This window comes from Nycticebus coucang, chromosome 14, assembly GCF_027406575.1.
Source record: "Nycticebus coucang isolate mNycCou1 chromosome 14, mNycCou1.pri, whole genome shotgun sequence".
NCBI lineage: Eukaryota > Metazoa > Chordata > Mammalia > Primates > Lorisidae > Nycticebus > Nycticebus coucang.
In genome coordinates, this window is record NC_069793.1 from 71,330,925 (window position 1) to 71,354,836 (window position 23,912).

At 45.8% G+C, this 23,912-nt stretch overlaps 1 protein-coding gene across 1 annotated transcript; it reads right to left on the minus strand.

Annotated features, from left to right (window-relative positions):
* Window positions 1–2,457: 2,457 nt before the first annotated feature.
* Window positions 2,458–9,735, minus strand: KCTD14 (potassium channel tetramerization domain containing 14). Its single transcript, XM_053561992.1, has 2 exons — window positions 9,238–9,735; window positions 2,458–3,224 (listed from the first exon to the last, which is right to left on the minus strand). Exons 1-2 carry the CDS (start codon window positions 9,286–9,288, stop codon window positions 2,526–2,528), a joined length of 750 nt encoding a protein of 249 aa, XP_053417967.1. The 5' UTR covers window positions 9,289–9,735; the 3' UTR covers window positions 2,458–2,525.
* Between the last annotated feature and the right edge of the window lie 14,177 nt (window positions 9,736–23,912).

Below are 23,912 nucleotides of genomic sequence, written 5' to 3' on the forward strand. Positions count from 1 at the left end.
CCTGGCCCTGCTCTGCACCAGAGATGAGAACAAGTTGGTGATTAAGACAGAGGCCATCCCAATGAAAAGGATTGATAACCCCTGGTTTAGGGTAGACCAGTGACTTGTCATTGGCCTTAATTTAATGAGACTCTACAGCTGTAGTTTTCAGCCTTAAGTGGATAATGGAATTATCCGAAAGAGCTTTAAAAAATATTCTTGCCCAGGCCCCACCTCTAAAGATTCTGATTCATTTAAGGTGATGCCTGTGTATACTCTAGGCGGCCTAGACATTAGAGTGTTTTAACTGTCTCCAGATGATTCTAATGTGCAGCCTAAGCTGAGAACCACTGCCCTAAATAATGCCTCATACAACCTGAACAACTATAAAGGGATTGGTAAGATTCTCAGGGATGGCAGATATGTGGTCTTACAAATGTTGGAAGAGACTTTTTTTATTATCCTATGAGACCGAGAGAGACTCTAACACTAGGTAGAGCCAGAAGAGTTCTCATACAAGTACCATAGAGAATGGACTTTTTTTCTCAAGGCATAGTAAAAATATGTGGGCACAACAACAACCCAACAGCCTCAAACCTGTAGTTTCCAAAGAGTTGGGCTGAATCACTGTGGTAGCAGTGAGCATTAGAGACAACTGCTCAGCCTTTTGAGCATTAGAGACAACTGCTCAGCCTTTTGAAGAAATTGTGAAGGATAGAACACTATCCTCGTGGAGTCAGGCTCCCACCCCTGAGACAAGCTTTTGGACCTTGGTTGAAACTCACCACAGAGATGCTGCAGGAGGAGAAGGCATCATAAAGGGAAAAGTTCAAATGGTTTGTGAAAAGTCTGGATACAGATAGTAATTATTCCATTAGGGAGCAAAGCAAGGTTCCTATGGGTAATGTGGTAACTCTTTGAGTGGGTTTTTCTGGATCTGTCACCACCAGAAGAGGCATTCCAAAGGGAAAAGGAACAAAGTGAGGGAGGATCGGCTAGGCAGCAGGGCAATCAACCCATCTGTTGGCCTGGGACCTCCCAAGTGTTGGTACTGGAAGTCCTGTGTCCCTGACAACCAGAATGGCTGGTTGCGCTGCTAGGCAGGGAAGAGGGCCATCTATCTCAGACCTACCCGGAGAAGGATGAATTTCTACATGTGTCCTACTTAGAATTAAGTACTGACCGAGGCTAAGAAGCAGAACCAAAGGCAGTAGCAGTGAGGGAAGCAGTGTAAGGCAGAGGAAAAAAGCTAAGCAAAAATATGCTCCCCAATGAACGCTGACACGAAGAGCTCTGGGACAGGACTTCCTTAAGGTAAGAGGTCAGTGTTTTTTTTTTTTTCCCCTGTGATCCCCAGAGGTCAGTGTTTTGTACCTCCATACAAGAGAGGTGACAATTCTTTTCTAGAAAAGTTCTCAAAATTAGAGTGCATCAGAATCACCTGGAGGGCTTGGCAAATCAGATTGCTGGGCCAGTCCCCAGAGATTATGAATCTGTAACCCTGAGGTGGGGCCTGACAATTTGTATTTCTAACAAGTTCCCTGGTGATGCTGATGCTTCTCCTAGAAAACCACTGCTCTAGGCCACTTGAGGTGGCTCATGCCTGTAATCCCAGCACTCTTAGAAGCTGAGGCAGGTGGATTGCTTGAGTTTAGGAGTTCAAAACCAGCCTGAGCAAGAGTGAGACTCCCTCCCTCACCACCCCCATCTCTATTAAAAATAGAAAAACTAGCCTGGAATTGTGGTGGATGCCTGTCTTCCCAGCTTCTTGGGAAGCTGAGGCAGGAGGATCTCTTGAGCCTAAGAGTTTGAGATTTTGAAATTGCTGTGAGCTATGATTCCACAGCATTATACCCAGTGTGACAGAGCGAGGCAAAATAAACAAAAAACCCCAAACCACTGCTCTAGAGAAGACAACAACTGTGAGGGGATCTGAGCACCACCATACTACATGAAGACACAGGCCTAGATGGATGGGACCACAGCAGGGGCTGGGTAGACTACATCTTTAGGCCGGAAGATCTAGATTCATGGTATCCTGTATTTTCCTATTATCATCCCACATCTGCTGCTAAAGCACTGTTGAAACATTCTCATCTATCTCAGCATTGTTATTGGACTTTAAGAGAAGGGTCTGGCACTGGGGTCCTCAAAACTACCGCCGCAGGCCACAGGATTATATTTGTTCCCGTTTTGTATTTTTACTTCAAAATAAGATATGTGCAGTGTGCATAGGAATTTGTTCATAGTTGTTTTTTTCTTTTTAAGTTATAGTCCGGCCCTCCAACGGTCTGAGGGACAGTGAACTGGCCCCATGTAAAAAGTTTGAGAACCCCTCGTCTGGCAGGTAAGCAGGTGCAACTTGCTAGGCAAGTATAGTGAGGTCAGCTATGTTGTCTTCAAAACGAGAGATAAAATATATGGGGACAAGACTCTAGAACCACCTCTGATGTTGTTTATGAAATTAAAGGAAACAGCTTTGATAGCAACTTTTAATTACATAAGCCCCGCCAAAGCCCATGACAAACAGACCCTGCCCCTGGGGATCACCACCAGGTGAATGTGAATGTATAGACGGACCGATAGTAACTGGCTCGGGGTACCTTTCCTGAGGGACCACTACGTACTACCTGCTCCAAGTTGCAGAGGTCACACGATACTTTGTACCCCTGGGCCTGAATGTCCGTCACCACGCAGTGGAGGAGGTCATAAACATCTGCGGCTGCTTTCCAGGGCCCGAACTTGACAACAGACTTCTTGTTAGCCTCCAGGACACGCACGAACTCTGTACATGGCACATCGTCCTGCTCCGTGTGCGCGACGCGCACCAGCACGCTCGACTTGCGCGCTGCCACCGCCTCGGCGCGCGCCATGCGCACCATGAGCTCCAGGTTCTCGCTGTAGCCTGGCACTTGCAGCACAAACTGCTTCCGAGCCACCTGCTCACCGAAGATCTGTGGCGTGTCTTCCAGGAGCTTGACCAAAGGCTTGATGTCGTAGAACTGAGCCTCGCGGTACACTTCGGGGATGTACTGCGTGGGCAGCTGCCCACTGCGCAGGTACTCCAGGATGGGTCTGAAATAGGTGCCGGGGCGATCGATGAAGAAGCGCCCCTTCGCATCCACGCAGGCCTTGGCTGAACTGGAGAACATATCTGCTAGCTTCGAACCTGGGAATTTTATCAGGGTGCCGAGGGTGGTGGTGTAAAACTCACCCCCCACGTTCAGCTCCACAACGGTAGATATCTGGGGGGCACAAGAGACAGAGTGAGCCAATAGGGCCACCTCCGGGGAACTCTTGAATTGTTGTCACCCAAAGAATAACTCGTTACAGAACTTGAAAACTTAGGCGAGCCATGATTGGCTTTACTTATTGCAAGGCCCACCTTACTGAAGGGTGTTGTGTTTATGCGGTATAGCTCCAGAGGGTGGACATTTTAAAAAGGAAAAAGGTTTCCATTTGAAAACAGAATACTCCTTCAAACATATAAACTTTATTTTTCTAGGTCACAGAATATTAGGAAAATCTCGCAAACCTGCGCAAAAACTAAACAAACCAGAGTGGGACCCTTGGGAACTGGTGACCAAAGATAAAGACACGAGAGGGCGGCGCCTGTGGCTCAGTGAGTAGAGCACCAGCCCCATATACCGAGGGGGGCGGGTTTGAGGGTGGCGGGTTCAAACCCGCCCCGGCCGAACTGCAACAAAAAAAATAGCGGGGCGCTGCAGCGGGCGCCTGTAGTCCCAGCTACTCGGGAGGCTGAGGCAAGAGAATCACCTAAGCCCGGGAGTTGGAGGTTGCTGTGAGCTATGTGATGCCACGGCACTCTACCGAGGGCCATAAAGTGAGACTCTGTCTCTACAAAAAAAAAAAAAGAAAAGAAAAAGCAAAGAAAGACACAAGAAAGACAGAATTGAGAGGCAAATATGGGATGGGGAGGTCTGTGATATTTTTCTCTATCACCAGCACCTGAGTGCTCGAACAGCTTTATTTTTAAGGAAGCAGTACAAAGTTGTTTTTCAAGGAAGATACATTTTCAACTTAATTATGAAAAGAGAAACAGGCACAAAACAGGCCAGATAAACATAATCTATTATTACTGTGTGACCTCTAAAATATGGGCAATACTACATATTTACAAAATTAGCTGGAAAATGTATGTGACTACTTTGAAGTGCAGCTGTAAAGTTAAAAGATAAAGTTTTAAGGAAAGCGTGCTTTTCTTCTGCTAGGTTACACAGGCTCAGCATCTATGGCTCAAGCTGCTAAGGTGTAAGCCCTCATACACCTGGGCTGGCGGGTTCAAATCCAGCCCGGCCACCAAGCAACAACGACGACTGCAACCAAAAAATAGCCAGGCTTTGTGGCGGGCACCTGTAGTCCCAGCTACTTGGGAGGCAGAGGCAGGAGAATTGCTTGAGCCCAGGAGTTAGAGGTTGCTATGAGCTGTGATGCCACAGCGCTCCACCCAGAGTGACAGCTTGAGGCTCTGTCTCAAAAAAAAAAAAAAAGAAGTTGACACTTATAGAAAATATGTTATCTGCTGAGGAGGGTCAATAGAGGGGGTTCAAGGACATATTCCCAAGGTGTGGCCTCAGCTGTCACCTCACAGCTGGAACTCTACAGGAAAGGAGGCTACTATAGGTTGAAATCCTGGAGATCATACTTTCAAAGTATGTGGCCTTTGGCCAGACAAGCCTGCTTCCTTCCACAGGCCTCAGTTTCTTTTTTTTTCTTTTTTTGAGACAGAGTCTTACTATGTCATCCTCGCTAGAGTGCTGTGGCATCACAGCTCACAGCAACCTCAAACTCTTGGGCTTAAGCGATTCTCTTGCCTCAGCCTCCCGAGTAGCTGGGACTACAGGTACCTACTACAACACCTGACTGTTTTCTTGTTGCAGTTGTCATTGTTTAGCAGGCCCAGGCTGGGCTCAAACCTGTCAGCCCCAGTACATGTGGCCAGCACTGTAACCATTGTGCTATGGGCACCAAGCCAGGCTCAGTTTCTTTATCTATAAAATGGGCATATGGAGTTGTTGTGAAGTCAGGAGTTCCCAACCAGGGAGGAAGGGCATTTTCAACATTCCAGAAAAACCAAAGAAACCACACAGGTATTATTTTCATTCAGGAAGCATTTCTTACTTACTGTGTGACCACATGCTGTGCTGAAAGTTGGGGACAACAATTCTTATTTCATATAGATCGGAAGTTCTGATTAGTAGTTGGCATACACTTGATGGATTTTTTTAAAATGGAATTTGTTCTATGTGTGTGTGTTTTTTTTTAAGCCGCCACCCAGGCTGGAGTGCAGTGGCACAGTCATAGCTTTCTGCAGCCTCAAACTCCTGGGCTAAAGCCATCCTCCTGGCTCAGCCTTTGGAGCAGCTCGGACTATAGGCGCAAACCACCATACAGGCAAAAACAGAATTTATTTGATGAATGTTTTTTAAAATATGGACGCATAGGTCTTGAATAAAAGAAATATCCTCCGTGAATACAATGGGTATAACACTGACTCATAAACTATGAAGTGTGGTGACAGTCTAAGGCATTTTAACAGAACTTCTCTGTGCTAGAGGGCAGGGCTGAGCACTAAGGATGTGGGTGGTGCCTGCCTGGATATATCCACAGGTAAGAGGGTACAGGAACAGAGGGACATGGAAACAGACTCAGACTGCATTCAGGGACTACTAAGTGCTGCCACACAGACCAAAAAAACACCAGAAGACCATATAATGATTATTACTCATGAGATGATACATCAGTTGTTAACCTTACAAACCAGAACAACAATGCTAAACAATTTTTTTCTTTCTTTTTGTTTTGAGACAGAGTCGCCCTTGGCACAGTGCCGTGCCTCTGCCTCCTAGAGTACTAGGATTACAGGCATGAGCCACTGCACTACGAAATACATTTTTCATAAGTAGTGTTGTGAGGATTGAATTACATAATGTTTTTAAAACACTGTGCACAATTCCACAACGGTAAGGGCAGGAACTACATCCTGCTTTTTCATCACTGTGTCCCAGGTACCTGGCACAAAGTACAAAGTAGGCTCATATTTTATTGAACGAGAGAGTGAATTTTAAATAACAAGTTGTTTAGTGGGCCAGAGGTGCTGGCTCATGCCTGTAATCCTAGCACTCTGGGAGACAGAGGCCAGTGGATTGCCTGAGCTCAGGAGTTCAAGACCAGCCTGAGCAAGATTGAGACCCCATCTCTAAAAAATAGCCGGGCATTATGGTGGGCGCCTGTAATCCCATCTACTTAAGAGGCCTGAGCAAGAGGATCACTTGTGCCTAAGAGTTTGAGGTTGCTGTGAGCTATGACACCACAGCACTCTACTAAGGGTGATAAAGTATGACTATCTCAAAAAGATATATATGTGTGTGTGTATTAATCCCTTATTTCACAGGAGAAGAAACTAAGGCGTAAGGAGATGAAGTAAGTTACCTAAGAGCAATCAAATATTAAGTGATGATGTTGGGATTTGAACTCAGGCCCATTTTACTCCAAAGCCTGAATGCTTAGTCATTACATAAATTACCTTCAACTTTCCAGCACCTCCATTTTTCATTCTCTTAGTAAATCATTCATTGAACAAAATGAATGAGGAGGGCCCGCGATATGCGAACCTCGTGCCAAGCAGAGTAGCACACAGTCTGGGCCTTCAAGGAGCTCATAGGAGAGAGAAGGAAAAATGGTTTAAATATGTAGGTGCAGAGAGGAAAGACTCAGAGGTGGGGGTGAAGGTCAGCTGTTGTTGTGGATGTGTGTTGGAGGCTGTCAGAGCAGGTTTATTAGGCCATGTGATGCCTTCTGCTACAGAAAAGATCTGTGTAGTGTTAGAGGGATGGCTGCATTTCCAACCTGAAGATTCTACCCCAGGCCACTGCAGGGCCAAAGTTGGAGACAGGGCTCAGCCCTGTCCTTCCTTCTGATTTATGTGTGACCTCATTCTCAACTGGCTGTGTGCTCTACCTCTAAGATTGAAGTACTGGAATTCAGAGAGCCACAGGCAACCAAACTACTGGGGAAGAATTGAGTTGCCATGGCAACAGCTCCTATCAGGGGACAGTTCTGCTGGCTAGAGGGGAGAAGGCAAAGGAGAGGATGCAACCTGACAGCAGCCAAACAATAGAGCTGAGAAAAATCAGCCCAGAACCTGTGATTCCTTCTTTCTCCCATAAACCTCAAGGTTCCTTGGCAGGGCTGTTTGGTTAACCCTCAAGTCATCTCTGTAGAGCAGGTGGTTAAATGTGAAATTGCAGACTTTAACCCTTGAACAGACCAATATGTTATCCTTCCTCCTGTCTCACCAGCCCTCCTAACTTCCCCATGTCACAGGTGAGGAAAGCTCAGACAGCAGTCACAGAGCTAGTTAGTGATAAAACTGAAGCTGGGATCAAACCTGTTATCAGTGAGACTCCAGGATAGTCTGGATGTTCCCCTGCTTTTCCCAACATCCTCCCTCACTGCTGCCAACAGAGGGTGTCCCTAAGTCGCCATAACAGAGAAAATGAGAAACTGTGGCTAAATATCCTTAATTTACAAAACAGTCATTACAAAATTGTACAAAATACTCTCTACACGTATATATACATAAGAGAGTTGGTCACCTCTTTCTACAATGACGTCTTCTCTCTCACTCATAGTAAACACGTTCCAAGATATTTGTACTATACATGTTTCCTATATGTGGCCAACTTTTGGGACACCCTGTATTTAGCTATGTGCCTACAGCCATTCACTTTCTTTCTCTGGGCCTAAGCTTAGATTACTAAGCTTATCTAATTATTAAGATAAGCTTAAGATAATTATTTAAAAATGGACCAAGAGACCTCTAAGTTCCTCCAGCTCTGAAAGTCTTAATGGATCCAATCACTTCAAATGTTCTCTGTGAAGCTAATTTCCAGTTGCTTCAAAAATAGCTTCCTGCCTTGACATCCTCAGCCCAATTTATCAAACAAGAACTTAACCCTGTTCCCGAGGTTCTTAACTCTGGCCCTCTTTTCCCCAAATCCCAGACCTCCTACCTCACCCATAAATACTGTCACCTGTCTCTAGGTGATAACAGACTTCTCTTTCATCCCTTTTCAAGACCATCTATGCTTCCTCTTCCCCACATTTGACAGTCACCTTCCCAGGATTCCTGGGTGAGAGGGAAAGCTGTCCCAAGTCCTGCGAGCAGAAGTTGGGGAAGACAGTCTTCCACTGTCATGACAGCTTTTCTCTCCTAATTCCCTGTTTTTTCACCTGTATTCCCCATTAGACCATCAAGTTCCTAAGCGAGGGACTATCAGGGACTATCCCTGACTCATCATTATGTCACCAATACCTACCTCAGGGATCAGCATCTGAATGGAATGGTGCTTATCCTCAGGGTCTACTTACAGGAGCACCTGGTATACTGTTAAAGGCCAAGCTTCCTTTACCTGGCATCATGCCCAGTGCAGGCTCCATGCATTACACTTGGCTGGTAATTCATTCAGGCATTTATTGAGCACCCAGGGCAGTCTTGGCACTGAGCAAGCAGGTGGCTTTGTGGATAGCCAAAAAGAATGACATTATCCTCGCCCTATTGGAAAGAGCCACACTTGTCCTACTCCTGGGTTGGTTTTCCTTTCCTCCAATTCTTCAGGATGGCTCTCAGGCCAAGAGAAAATCAGATTTCTCGGTTTCTAGAGTGCACCTTGCCTTTCCCTGACCCCTCCCAAATGCCCCTCAGCCAAGCCGGGGAGGAAGCACGCAAGCAGGAGGAAGGAGGCCCCCGCCAGAGGACAGGGGCAGGCTGAGGGTGGTGGGCGCTGAGGGTGAGGGAAGGATGCTTTGGCCAAGCTTCTCCCACGGGGGACAGGGGAGAGGGGAGAGGGAGGCAAAGAGGAACAGCTGTGGCCTAGAAGAAGCCAGGGACTGAGAGAGGAACTAAAAGACCAAGAGGAGGGGGAAGAGACAAACAAAGGCAACGAGTCGAGAAGGAGGGCAGGGAGGAGAGGTCTGAACAGGAGCAGAGCCCCAGGAGCGCAGAGGGAGCCACCAAAGCTGCAGAGACAGGCAAAGAGAAAAGAAAGCGTTAGCGAGAGGTGAGGGGAACACAGCGCGCCTGCAGCAGGGGACTCAGACTCAGGACTGTGGGGCGGGAGAAACAGGAAAGGAGCGGAAGACCAGGGCGGCTGACAGTCCCGGGCAGAGGTAGAGGGAAGCAGCTGGGCCAGCCCTCCGGTCGGTCCGCCCGTCCCTGGCCGGCCACGCACTTACCGTCTGCGGGCAAGGCCGCAGGGAGCCGGCTGCAGAGGTGGCGTTTATCATCCCTGCCCGGCTGGCGACTCTCACTGCGCAGCCCTACCTGGTGCACGTAACTAGGGCCTGCGGAAGTGCGCCCGGCTCCCCGCCCCTGGGTTGGGCCCTCTGGGCCCAGGAGGACTGGCCTGAGCTGGGCGGTGCTTGCGAGGAGACCCCGGGCAATGTGAAAGAAGCGGACAGTCCACGTATTGGGGGCTTCTAAAAGTTGTGAGGCCCCGAGGAAGGTTGACTTTGGAACTCTGGAGCATGACTTCTTAATGACTGACCTTTTGCTACAGATGAACTTCCTGTCTTATTTTCTTTTCCCGGGCGCAGACCGGATGGCACCTGAGATTAAAAAAAACCTCCTGATTGGGCGGCGCCTGTGGCTCAGTGGGTAGGGTGCCGGCCCCATATAACGAGGGTGGAGGGTTCGAACCCGGCCCCGGCAGAACTGCAACAAAAAATAGCCGGGCGTTGTGGCGGCCGCCTGTGTTCCCAGCTACTCGGGAGGCTGAGGCAAGAGAATCGCCTAAGCCCAGGAGTTGGAGGTTGCTGTGAGCTGTGCGACACCACGGCAGTCTACCGAGGGCCCTAAAGTTGAGACTCTGTCTCTACAACAAACAAAAACTCCTGATTTAGATAAAAGACTTCTTGACTATGGCGCACTTATTATGGAATATTAGATATACCCTTCTCCAAAATAAACACTGCCAATAACCACTCAAGTGGCTGTAACTATGTACTAGCCTTGTATAAAAAATGTCGAAATCTTCTTAAGCTTCTCCAGACCCTGCCTATAAGAATAACTCTCAAACCTCTCCACTTAAAGGCACTGATCCAATCTTTTCTGAAGTCTGTGCCCTTCCTGGGAGCAGTCCTCAAACTTTGCACTCAAACTCAATATTTAAGCATATTGACTGAATCTAGTTATTTGGCAATACAAGTCTCTGTCCCTCTTTGGGCATTGGGTTCCCCAGTAGTCAAATTGAAGGAGGGAGAGGGAATGGACATTGGCAACCAGAGACTTTCTACTCCCTATAGTCCTAGGGGGTGGGGTTAAAAGATCACCAACGCCCATTTTACAGATGAGAAAAACAAGGCTTCAGGACATAGGATGGTGTTAAAAAGTAAAATAAAAATTTGAAGGTTGAGTAAGAATCAGTTCATGAATTGGGGAATACCAGATGGAAAGAGATTTAGTGTTCTCATGACAAAGTGTTAGAGGCAAGTATTTATAGGGAAAATGAGGAAGCAAAATAAATTATTTTATTGGTTACAGTTACAGAATTGCCTTTTTAAAATTTTCCTTGTTGAAAAGTCACTTGTCACATAATCATATGTTACTTGGCTTTTTATGATTGGCTTCTGTTTAAAATAAGCATTGCCAGAAATGACCCATATTACATTTTATTTATGCAAATTTATGTAAATCATAAGACAAGATTAAGGTCACTTCTGAGACCCAACAGCTAAAAATCCTTCATGCCTGAGCTCCATTTTAATTTACTTTAACAATGGCCAGGGGGGATTATTTAGCTACCTCAAGGCAAGTTGCCTAGGACTGCAAAGCACACCAGTGGTGAAAAGAGTTAGGTATCTGTGCTGTGAGGTTATTTTCCTTTTTAAAACATAACCCCGAAGGAGGGAGAAACATAACTTCCCACTCTTTAGGTATGGGCTGTGCATCGTGACATCTTCCACAGAGTACAGTATGGGAAGGGGGGAAAAGAGAAGTATTTATTAGTTTCTATGAATCGAGGTCAACATCAACACTGTAAGTCATGATGTAGCCTTGTTATGATGCCATGAAAATAATCTTCCTCCCCCAAAGCCAGAACCCAGTTTATTCGTGAGAAAAGCATCAGACTATTATCAGAATTTCTTTCTTCAGTAGGTCCTTGGTCTTGGGGATTCGAAGAATTAACCCACAGACCACAGATCAGTGGTAAGATAGGATTTTATTAGACAGAAAGGAATACAGAAGGAGTAAAAAGCATCAGAGCTTCTGGACGTAAGGACTAAAAAGCACCAGAGCTTCTTGCAGAGGGAAAGTCACAAATGGGAAGTCTCTACGTGGGTCCCTGGTCTAGGGGTGTAAGGTTTTGAGAGTTACACTTGGCAGGACTTGGCAAATGGAAACACGTTTTCAACTTTTTTTTTTTTTTTTTTGAGACAGAACCTCAAGCTGTCACACTGGTAGAGTGCCGTGGCATCACAGTTCACAGCAACCTCCAACTCCTGGGCTCAAGCCAGTCTCCTGCCTCTGCCTCCCAAGTAGCTAGGACTACAGGCACCCGCCCAACGCCTGGCTATTTTTGGTTGCAGCCTCATTGTTGTTTGGCAACAATTTGAACCCAATTTTGGAGTGTTGGGCTGGATTTGAACCCACCAGCTCAGGTGTATGTGGCTGGCACCTTAACCACTGTGTCACAGGCGCCAAGCCACGTTTTCAACTTTAATGAGTATTATTGACGAATGAATGCAGTCCCTCTAGCTAGGAGCAAAAAGTGAGGGCATTCCCTTCATGAAGTTCCCCAGGCCTAGGAAAACTGGGGTCCCCTGTCCAGCCTTGAATAGGGGAACACTGTATCAAGACAAATTCCAATAGAGTGATGTCCCATAATATGACTGACCAGTACTCAGAACTATCAAAGTCATCAAAAACAGGGAAAATTTGAAAAACTGTCACAACTAAAAACACCCTAAGAAGACGTAATGACTAAAATGTAATGTGGTATCTTGAATGGGATCCTGAAACAGAAAATGTGTACTAGACAGAAACTAAGAAAACATGAACAAACTGTTTACTTTAATTAATAATAATGTGTCAATATTGGTTCATTAATATTAATAATAACAAATATACAAAACTAACGTTAAGAATAGGGAAAACTAGGCTGGGCATAGTGGCTCACGCCTGTCATCTCGACACTCCAAAAGGCAGATGGATTGCCTGAGCTCACCAGTTTGAGACCAGCCTGAGCCAACAGCAAGATCCCCATCTCTAAAAAACAATCAGACAGTTGTGGAGGCCTCCTATAGTCCCAGCTACTTGGGAGGCTGAGGCAAGAGAATCACTTGAGCCTAAGAGTTTGAGGTTACTGTAGCTATGATGCCACGGCACTCTACCTACGGCAACAAAGTGAGACTCTGAGATGGGTGCCAGCTGCCTTATCACCCCCATAAGATGGATGCCGGCAGCCTCACAATGGCTTCACACCACCCCCCAGGTAGAAGGAAGGGGAAAAAGAGGTAAATGAAATGATGCCAAGTACCATTACTCTTAAATCAGTCCGGATCCGGCCGGAACAGGAAAAGATAAGCATGAATGGTCCAAGAACTGTCACCAGGACAGTTAATGAGCTAAGTGCTGTGACAAATTGTTTTACTTATCCATTAGTTGCTAGATCTGCATTATGTCATCCATCCTCATGACAGGAGGAAGGGGAAAAAGAGGTAAATGAAATGATGCCAAGTACCATTACTCTTAGATTGGTCTGGATCGGGCCAGAACAGAACAAGATAAGAACTAATGAGCCAAGTACTGTCACAATGAGGATTAACAAGCTAAGGGCTATAACAAATGGTTTTACTTATTTGCTAATTGCCAGATCTGCTTTATGTGACCTTTATGTTACCTATCTGCTAATCCACTAAATTGCAAGGTTCGCCTCTGTAAAAGGGGTCATCGTGACCCCGTGCTCGCTTTTTGCTTCTTTTGCCAACTTTCTTTTTGCTTCTAATTGCTAACTTCCAGCCCACCTATTTGCTCTTTGCCAACCTTCAGACTAGAAAAACCCCAACTTCAGACCCCTAAATGCTCTCTCACTTAGTCTGCATCAGACTTTGCTGAGACAGCCCTGCGGTTAATAAAAGACTCCTTTTTGAAATTCTAATTTGAGTTGGTGGTCCTTATCTCTCCCCATGACAGTTATTGCAGTTGTCATTGTTGTTTTAGCTGGCCTGGGCCAGGTTCGAACCGCCAGCCTTGGTGTATGTGGCTGGAGCCCTACCCACTGCACTAAGGCACCGCCCTGATTATACTCTTATGAGATACCTAAGGTAGTCAAATTCATAGAAACAGACAGTTGAGTGGTGGTTACCAGAGGTGGTGGGAGACAAAGAAAAGGGGAGTCATTATTTAATATTCATGAAGTTTCAGATTTGCAAGACGAAAGATTCTGGAGATTTGAAAATATACTTTACTGAATAGTACACTTAAAATGTTAAGATGATACATTTTATATGTTTATTTTTTACCACAATTAAAAAAAGAAAAGAAAATAGTAATTCTTGGTCATAAGCTGTACTCACATTAATAAACTAATGGTACAGGGGTGGCACCTGTGGCTCAACAGAGTAGGGCGCTGGCCCAATATGCCAAAGATGGTGGGTTCAAACCCAGCCCCAGCCAAAAACTGCAAAAAATAAATAAATAAAAATAAACTAATGGTACAGAAACTTGGAGGAGAAAGAAGATAAATAAAGCTTTAGCGGGAGACAACTGGAATGGAAACCTGGTCCTGCCATTTACAGCTCTCTGACCATCCATCACTACCCCTCTCTGGGCCCAAATTTCCTCTTTTGTAAAATACATGTGAATGCTTACTTGGCTAGGTTGTCGTGAGAATTAAATTAAATGAAATAATTGCTATATTTTCCAAACTTCCCTGATAGTAAGACTTGCGTTGGGTGCTTCTTAAACATCATCCTGAAAACTGATGGTGAAACCGAATAACCAAAGAAGGGCCTAGGAATATGTATATTTAACCAGCATCATGTCACTTTGGAAATCCGGAAAACACTAGAATAAAACATTTAGAGGCTTTCCTAGAGTGGGGCTCAGAATGACTGAGTAGTCATTCAGCATCCAGAATGACTACTTTTCCAACCCTTTCTTCTCCCTTGCCCTACTGTGGCTTGTCACTCATTTATTCAACCAAGAGTTACTACTGATACACACCTTGGCTAGAAGTTGGAGGCAGGGGACACAGAGCCTGAAATGTGTTGTCTCTTCACTAAAAAGAAAAGCACAAATAATTTTTTTTTTTTTTTTTTTTTGTAGAGACAGAGTCTCACTTTATGGCCCTGGGTAGAGTGCCGTGGCGTCACACGGCTCACAGCAACCTCCAACTCCTGGGCTTAAGCGATTCTCTTGCCTCAGCCTCCCGAGTAGCTGGGACTACAGGCGCCCGCCACAACACCCGGCTATTTTTTGGTTGCAGTTTGGCCAGGGCCGGGTTTGAACCCGCCACCCTTGGTATATGGGGCCGGCGCCTTACTGACTGAGCCACAGGCGCCACCCAGCACAAATAATTTTAATGAAAGAATAGTATATGAAAATATGCTGAATGTCTGTTTCCAATAATATGTAGGACTAGATTTTTTATTTTTTTGAGACAGAGTCTCATTTTGTTGCCCAGCACTCTGTTGCCCAGGCTAGAATGCCTTGGTGTCACAGCTCACAGCAACCTCAAACTCTTGGGCTCAAAAGATCCTCTTGTCTCAGCCTCTGAAATAACTGGGACTACAGGCATGCCTCACAATGCCCAGCTTTACTATTTTTAGTAGAAATGGGGTCCCACTATTGCTCAGGCTGGTCTTGAACTCCTGAGCTCAAGAGATCCACCAGCTTGGCCTCCCAGAGTGCTGGGATTACAGGCGTGAGCCACCATGCCTGTCTGGAAGACTAGATATTATGAATCCTCCATCTCAAAATTTTGCACATATTAAAGGGTGGATGATAAGAAATTATTGGTACAATGTACATTATTTGGGTGATGGATATCCCAAAAGCCCTGACTGGACCACTGTGCAATCTATGCAAGTAGCATAATTACACATGTACCCCATAAATTTGTGCAAATAAAAAATAATAAAAGCATTGAAAATATTGAGGATGTGTATATCTATATATGTCTGAGCTGCAAGAAAGTTAAGGAAATGTGCTGAGGTACTCTGAGATGATAGAGTATCAACTCCAGGACTTCCCTGGGGTTATCTCCAACTCTGAAGGACCTAGAATTTTTATTTTAAGGGAAGGAGACTAGGAGACAAATCCTGGGCCACTCACAGGGTAGGATGTCAGTTAATAGACTATAAAAGGGTAAATCAGAAAAACTCAAAGGCAAGTGTTATGGAAACTTGTCTGTCTCGTTCCTTGATTCTGGGCAGAGAAAAGTCTCCCATGAAAATTTTTGTCTGTAGGCAAGAGTGCAAAGAGATTTGGGACCGAATATTGTCAGCAACAACAACAACAATCATAATTTAATTTAAAAATGGACTGGATAGTAGTATCAGATGCCTTACAAAAGAAATAAAACCCTCCTTGGAGGAAAGTATAATTAAACCAAGCCTCAAAAAAATGCACACAGCAGCGAGGCACAGTGGCTTCACTTTGGGAGGCTGAGGCAGGTGTGGATTGCTTGAACTTAGGAGTTCAAGACCAGCCTGAGCAAAGCAAGACCCCGTCTCAACCAAATATAGAAAAACTAGCTGGGTGTTGTGGTGGGCACCTGTAGTCCCAGCTACTTGGGAGGCTGAGGCAAGAGGATCTTTTGAGCCCAAGAGTTTGAGGTTGCTGTGAGCTATGACACCACAGCACTCTACCTAGGATGACAGATTGAGACTCTGTCTCAAAAAAACAAAAAGAAGGGTGGCACCTGTGGCTCAAAGGAGTGGGGCATCAGCCCCATATGGCAGAGGTGGTGGGTTCAAACCCAGCCCTGGCCAAAAACTGCAAAAAAAAAAAAAGAAAGAAAGAAAGAAAGAAAAATGCACTTAGGTAGCAATCCAACAAACACAAGCTCACAATAAAGTCACAAACCACAAAAGCAAACAAAGTACCATGAGCAAGAGTGAACAGAAACAGATCCATAAACTCCTCAGAGATTGAGATTATTTGGTATAGCATATAGGTGTGTTTCATGTGCTTAACAAATAAAATGGTGTATTTATAAAATATGAGTTAGGAACAAGAAAAATATGATCAAAAATGACCAGGCAGATTTTTAAAAATTAAATAGACTTTTAGAAATGAAGAAAATAAAATAACTGAAACAAAATGTTACTGGACTTTGTAGGGGTTGACGAAATGCAATTAAAGAAACAATGATGTCGTCCAGGCATGGTGGCTCACACCTGTAATCCCAGCACTCTGGGAGGCCGAGGCAGGTGGACTGCCTGAGCTCACCGGTTTGAGAGCAGTTTGAGCAAGAGCAAGACCCCGGTCTCTAAAAATAGCTGGGTGCTGTGGCAGGTGCCAGAATTCCTAGCTACTCGGGGTGGGGCTGAGACAAGAGATTGCTTGAGCCCAAGAATTTGAGGTTGGTGTGAGCTATAATGCCACGGACTCTACTGAGGGTGACAAAATGAGACTATCTCAAAAAGAAAAGAAAGAAAGAAACCCCTGATGTACTTTTTGTTTATCTGCCAACATGGCAAATATTAAGAAGTACAATGTGCTGGAGGTGGTGAGGATGCAGGAAAACAGCTATTCAGATACTCCTGTTGGAAATGTGAACTGCTGTGATTTTTTTTTTTTTGGAAAATAATATAGCTATATCTACAAAAAAAAAAAAATACAGATACCTTCTGACCCAGTAATCTCACTTTTGGCAATCTACTCAATAGAAATAAAACTGCCACTCTGAAAGGGATATATGAACAAGTATATTTATCATTGATATGTTTGAGAGCCTTGGCAAAAGTCAGATGTGTAGGGAAATTGTTGAATAAACCATGCTCTGTCCATACCATAGAATACTGTGCAGCTATTAAAAAGAATGAGGGAGATCTCCATTCATCCATAATTTATTAAATAATAAAAATAAGTATCAGGACAGTGTCCAAGTAAGAATACATTTGTGGAAAACATATAGCAAACATAACAAACTACCTGTCACACAAGCTTATATCTATTTATAATCAACATATCAGAAAGGTGTAGAATGATACATACCAGGTGTTAACCATTCATTATTCAGTAGGATGGAGTAGAAATGAAGAAGATAATAAATTTTTCTGAATATATCTTTGTATTATGTCACTAGTTACAATGAATATGAAAAAGTATAAGAGAGAAAAATAGAAAGAAAAAGCAACACTACAAGACAAGCACAAAGCATTTTAGGAGGAAGTCATCTTTTCAATTTGGGAGGTCTGAAGGATCTCTTCCTTGAAGGAGGAAGAGAGGCCTGAAGGGGATTTTTCCCAGCAGAGAGGTCAGCTGTGCAACATGAAGGGAGGGAAGGAAAAGAAAATGATCACATGCTGAGCACCTGCAGTGAACACTGACCCTCATACCAATTTTTCCAAGTAGTTAAATTTACTCTACAAGTGGGGAAACCAAGACTCAGAGAAGTTAAATAAATGGCTCAAAAGCCACACAGCTAGTAATTGGCAGAGCCAAGTTTGGATTCCGCATCTTTCTCACTCAAAAAATCTTTCTCTGTGGCTCTGCAGAATTGTTTTGTATCTGATCAAAACATATATTTGAACAGCATGACTCTGCACAAGGGACAGAGCCATGGGGAGGGAGCTGTGGTCTCCTCAAGGCACGCTTCCCTGCCTGCTGTAATCTGGGCCAGGAGCCTCTTGTGGGCTCCACATGGCACAGGTACCCACTTCCCTTTGCATAGTCTGACTGCTATGGATGATTCCACACTGGATCCATCACTCCAGGATGATTCCACAGGGAGGCAGAGTTCTGAAGGGTAATCATCGCAGAAAGGAGGCCTGGACACTCAGAGAGACAGTGGGCATTTGTGACAGCACCAAGCAGCCTGGGCTTTTAGCATCATTTACTATTTTTCTTTTTTTAAGAGACGGGGTCTTACTATGTTGCCCAGACTGTAGTGCAATAGCTATTCACAGATGCCATCATAGCACACTGAAGCCTCAAACGCCTGGACGCAAGCAAGCAGTCCTCTTGCCTCTGTCTCTCCAGTAACTGGGACTACAGGCATCTGCCATGGTGCCAACCAAGCACCATTTCCTGTTCCTCCCCAGCCCCATCTGCCCTGAAACACAACCTGTACTCTTATGCCCTCCTGCATTTGTTTATGCTGTTCCCTCTTCTCAGAATGCCTTTCCCCACCAATTCATTCTCCTCTGCCTGGAAAACTCTTACACACTTTTCAAGGCCCAACTCTGATGGTCCTCCTCTTCTTTTTGTATCCAGTAGCACATGTGACACTCCCAGTTTAGAATAGGAATTAATACCTCCATTTTATACATGAGGACCCGGAGGCTGCCAGAGATGAAGTGCCTCTTTTAGAGTCAGTTCCAGTTCTGACTCTGCCACCAGCAGTATACCCTTGGATAAGTCCCTGCCCCTCTCTGTGCCTCAGTTCTCCACACATAACATGGTGGAGATTGGGGTATTTTCTGAGATGGTCCCTAGGATCCTGTCTTGCTTGATGCTATAGAAACAAATTCAGACAGCCCCTTGGTGTTGTCTGTGACTGGATCATGTTTCCCTTTGGCCTGATTCCAGGAACAAACACTGCTTCCCTCTGCCCTCCCCTCATTCTCTGCCCTCTGTTCTTCCTGAGACAAAGCCGCCAGCTTTTCTCCCCTCCAGGCAGCTGGGCTTTGGGCCAGCCAGCCAAGTAGCAGCTGGGACTTAGATGAAAGGGTCCTCAGGAGGCTGCCCATGGCAGAGTGCCCACCCCAGCCCGGCCCAGACCTGGCAGCCTGGGCTCAGCTGTGCCACAAGGCATCCTGCCCACCCACTCCCACACAAGGCTCCCTTTGTGAGTCCTGCAGATAGGGAGGCCCCTGCCAACCCATCAGGACCCTCTTGTCTTTCCTCCACTCCATACCTGCTAAAGAAATATCTAGTTCTTTAAAGAAGGGTCCAGTACTAGACCAGACTTGTCTGACTTAGTGCCAGGCACTTTGGAGAGCTTTATCCCATTTAATCTTCAGAGCAACACTGATAGCAAGAGAGGAGGAACACCTGTATCTGAGTGTGTACTGTGTGCCAATCATGGAACCAGGCACTGGGACAAGAACAGTAAACCAGAGGACAAGGGCTGACCTCCCTCATGGGTCTCATTCTCAGTAGAGACACAGGCTGAAATCCAATAACCACAGAAATAAATATCTAGTTACACAATGTGAGCAGTGCTCTGAGAAGAAAAGAGTAAGGAACTATGGATACAGATGGATATGCTATAGAGCATGTAGACAATGGTGGATCTGTGTGTCCCCCTACTCTGCCCTAGGTATGCTTTATTTAGAAGCAAGTCCCTCAAACTCTGAGAGCCATTTCAAAATGCGGAGCAGTGATGCCCCTACAGAGGTTCTGGGGGGAATCTGGGAGGCCCCGTGCTGTCAGTCTCACCCACAGGCAGGACCGGCTGCCTATCTGCGGAGAGGAAGTATGGCTGGCCTTCCTCTCAAAGCCCCCAGACTAACAGGCTCCTTCTGGAGTTAGCAGGCAGCCAGAGATTCTGGATAATGTCACAACTTGCTCAATTTGGCCTCAACTAGAACAGCAATCATGGCTGGAGGCCAGGCATGCCCCTAGTTCACCAGCTTACAGGCCTTTTAACCCCTACGAATATCCTTTGTAAGGAGCAGGAGTCAAGATGCACCGACTGGGGAATGGTTAATAAAAGGTAAACTTTGGGCCAGGCATGGTGGCTCACACTTGTAATCCCAGAAATTTAAGAGGCATAGACAGGATGATCTCTTGAGGCCAGGGGTTTGAGATAAGACTGGGCAACATAGCAAGACCCCAACTGTTCAAAAATTAAAAAATTGGGCGGTGTCTGTGGCTCATTGAGTAGGGCACTAGGCCCACATACTGAGGATGGCGGGTTCGAACCCGGCCCCAGCCAAGCTGCAACAACAACAAAAATAGCCAGGCACTGTGGCGAGGCTGAGGCAAGAGAATCACCTAAGCCCAAGAGCTCGAGGTTGCTGTGAGCTGTGAAGCCAAGGCATTCTACTGACAGCGACAAAGTGAGATTCTGTCCTAACAACAACAAAAAAAATTTAAAAATTAGCCAGGCATAGTGGCACATGAATGAAGTCCCAGCTACTCAGAAGGCTGAGGCAGGAAGATTGCTTGAGCCCAGGAGTTGGAGGTTACAATGAGCTACAAGTGTGGCATTGCACTTCAGCCTGGGTGACAGAGTTAGACTCAGTCTCTTAAAAAAAAAAAGTAACCCTGGTTCTGGAGGCATTATTTCTTTTTTTTTTTTTCATTTATTGAGACAGAGTCTCACTTTGTCACCCTTGGTAGGGTGCCGAGGCATCACAGCTCACAGCAACCTCCAACTACTGGGCTTAGGCAATTCTCTTGCCTCAGCTGCCCGAGTAGCTGGGACTACAGGTGCGCACCACAATGCCTGGCTATTTTTTTGTTGCAGTTTGGGCAGGGCCAGGTTTGAACCTGCCACCCTTGGTATATGGGGCCAGTGCCCTACCCACTGAGCCACAGGTGCCACCCTTAGAGTCTTATTCATTTAAGACTAAAGGAAGATTTAAATCATCCCCATTTTCCAAGTAAGGAAATTGAAGGGTGGAAAGGCTACTTTTCTAAGTCAGGGTTCAAATCTAGACAGCTGGCTCCAGAGCCTACTCTGCTGGATACTGGTTGCCTTGCTAGGCCAGGGCACAAAGCTGCAACTGTCCAACTCCGGCCTTGCCCTCTTTCTTCTACATCCTCTCTGGGGAAACACACTGGTCTACTGCAAATCTACCAGCAAGCTGCCATCAGACCTGAGGTATCAGTTTCCATATCAGTAAAACAGGGAGGGTGCAACTGGGCTCGATTATGGTTAAGATCCTGTCCAACACTATCAGTCTTGTTTCTTTCTAACATAAGTGATGCCAGGAAAAGCCCTTGAAAGCCATGGTGGGGGACAACAATCCAAGTTGGCGGCCGAGTAACAGCTTCCCTGTAGCAGGGCACAGTGAGTCTGGAGAGATAAGACTCCACGCATGTTTGGCTGGTGGGATCTGCCTATAATCATCCCTTTGAGGATACAGGGAGTCAGCAAGGGACTTCTGGACCCCAAGAGGAGGACAAAAACAGTGGAAAACTGGCAAATGGTTGCATGTGTTCGATCGACCTAATCCTGCTGGCAGCTGTAAGTACAAGCAGCAGTGAGACTGCAAACCAGAAAGGCCTTACCTGTGAACTGTTTCGGTGTTTTTGGACTTGGCACTCAGTTGAACTGCCTTGGGGAGAGCTTGAGTAGGGAGTGCAGAGAACTTTGGGCATTGTCTAGGGCGCCAGAATGAGCCACTGAGCCAGACAGAGCTAATAGTGTTCAGCTCTGGGCCGCAGGGAGCCATTGTGAGAGAACTACCCAAGCAAGCTCCACCCTCAGGGTCGCAGAGCAAGGATCGGGTGGGAGCTAGTAACCTAGTGACTGAGTAGCCTAAAGGTGGGGACTGAGCTGCCTTACAGCCTTAACCCTCAGGGGCAGAGTGAGACCGGTTTTGGCACACTGGAGCCTTGGGCTTTTGCCCTGGGTAGAGTGCTGTGGCATCATAGGTCATAGCAACCTCAAACTCCTGGGCTTGGCGCCACCCGGACCTCCATAAGAGGTGCGCTGTGACCCCCAACACACAACCTGCGCCTGCTGGGCCTCCGCATGCCCTGACCAGGCACTGCGGGAGACATGCAACCCTGCATTCTCCCTCCTGTACCCTCCCTGCCTCCACACCGGCCCACTCGTCTGGCCAGAAACTCTGGTAGCCACATGCCCTCTGGAGCCCTCCCTGCCTCTACGCAGAGCCCTTCTCCTGGCCAGAGACTGCTGGAGCCTTGGGCTCTCTATGCCAAAGCCACTGGGTGCCAGGCACTCCCAGAACCGTGCACACCACCTCCTGCCCTGTTGCTGGATCCGGGTTTGTCACACTCTGGAGCTGCTTCCACAACCAGAACTCCCTGGCTGGGGCAGTCCCAGAGGAACTACACAGGGTCATTCCCTACAAAGATCCAGCAACAATAGTGATCCCGCTGGGGTCTAATCTTGGAGAGACACCTCCCCAACTCTGAGGACCACCGGAGGCAACTATGAAAAACAATCATGAGGCGAAATCAACAGAAAAACTCTGGCAATATGAATAATCAGAGTAGATCAACTCCAGAAAGGATCAATGGGGCAGACATAGCACAAGATCCCATGCACAAACAAATAGCTGAGATGTCAGAAATCAAATTCAGAATCTGGATAGCAAATAAGATCGAATTAGAATCCCAAGCAGTAACCCAAAAGATGTCTCAAGAATTCAATGAATTCAAAGACCAAATGACCAAAGATTTTGACACATTGAGATAAGAAGTTGCAGTCCTCAAAGATCTGAGAAACACAGTAGAATCCCTCAGTAACAATGGAGCAAGCAGAAGAAAGGATTTCTGACATTGAAGACAAAGCTTTCAAATGCTCTGAAACTCTCAAAGAGGAAGAGAAATGGAGGGCAAAAACAGATCACTCTCTCAGAGAGCTCTGGGATAATTAGAAGAAAACCAATATTCATCTTATAGGGATCCCTGAAAGTGATGAGGTGGCTTCACAAGGCACAGAGTCTCTTCTCCATGAGATTATGAAGAAGAACTTTCCAGACATGCCAAGAGATTCTGAAATTCAGATAGCAGACCTTTTCAGAACTCCAGCATGACTCAACCCAAATAAGACATCCCCCAGACACATCATAATCAATTTCACTAAAGTTAATATGAAGGAGAAAATTCTTTTTTTTTTTTTCTTTATAGAGACAGAGTCTCACTGTACCGCCCTCAGAGAGTGCCATGGTGTCACACAGCTCACACCAACCTCTGACTCTTGGGCTTAGGCGATTCTCTTGCCTCAGCCTCCCAAGCAGCTGGGACTACAGGTGCCTGCCACAACGCCCGGCTATTTTTTTGTTGCAGTTTGTCCGGGGCTGGGTTTGAACCCGCCACCCTCGGCATATGGGGCCGGCGCCCTACTCACTGAGCCACAGGTGCCGCCTGAAGGAGAAAATTCTGAAAGCAGCCAGACGAATGAAAACCATCACCTACAAGGGCAAGAATATTAGAATAACTGCACATCTCTCTGCTGAAACCTTTCAAGCTAGAAGAGGATGGTCATTGACCTTTAATCTCCTAAAACAAAATAACTTTCAACCTAGGATCCTGTACCCAGCTAAAGTGAGTTACATTTATGATGGAGAAATTAAATACTTCAATGACATTCACATGTTGAAGAAATTTGCCACAACTAAACCAGCTCTCCAGGATATTCTCAGATCTATCCTCCATAAAGACCAGCATAATCCTACACCACAAAAGTAAACCCACCCAGAAAATTTTGATCAAATTCCAACTTCCACAGTCGCAAAAGGATTAAAAATGTCCACCAGACTCTCGAAAGGCTTATCAATATTCTCAATTAATGTGAATGGTTTAAATTGGCCTCTAAAGAGGCACAGGTTGGCTGACTGGATACAAAAACTCAAGCCAGATAGCTGCTGCATACAAGAATTGCATCTTACATTAAAAGACAAATATAGACTCAAGGTGAAGGGATGGTCATCTATACTCCAGGCAAATGGAAAGCAGAAAAAAGCAGGGGTTGCAATCCTGTTCACAGATGCAATAGGCTTTAAACCAACCAAAATAAGGAAGGATAAGGATAGACACT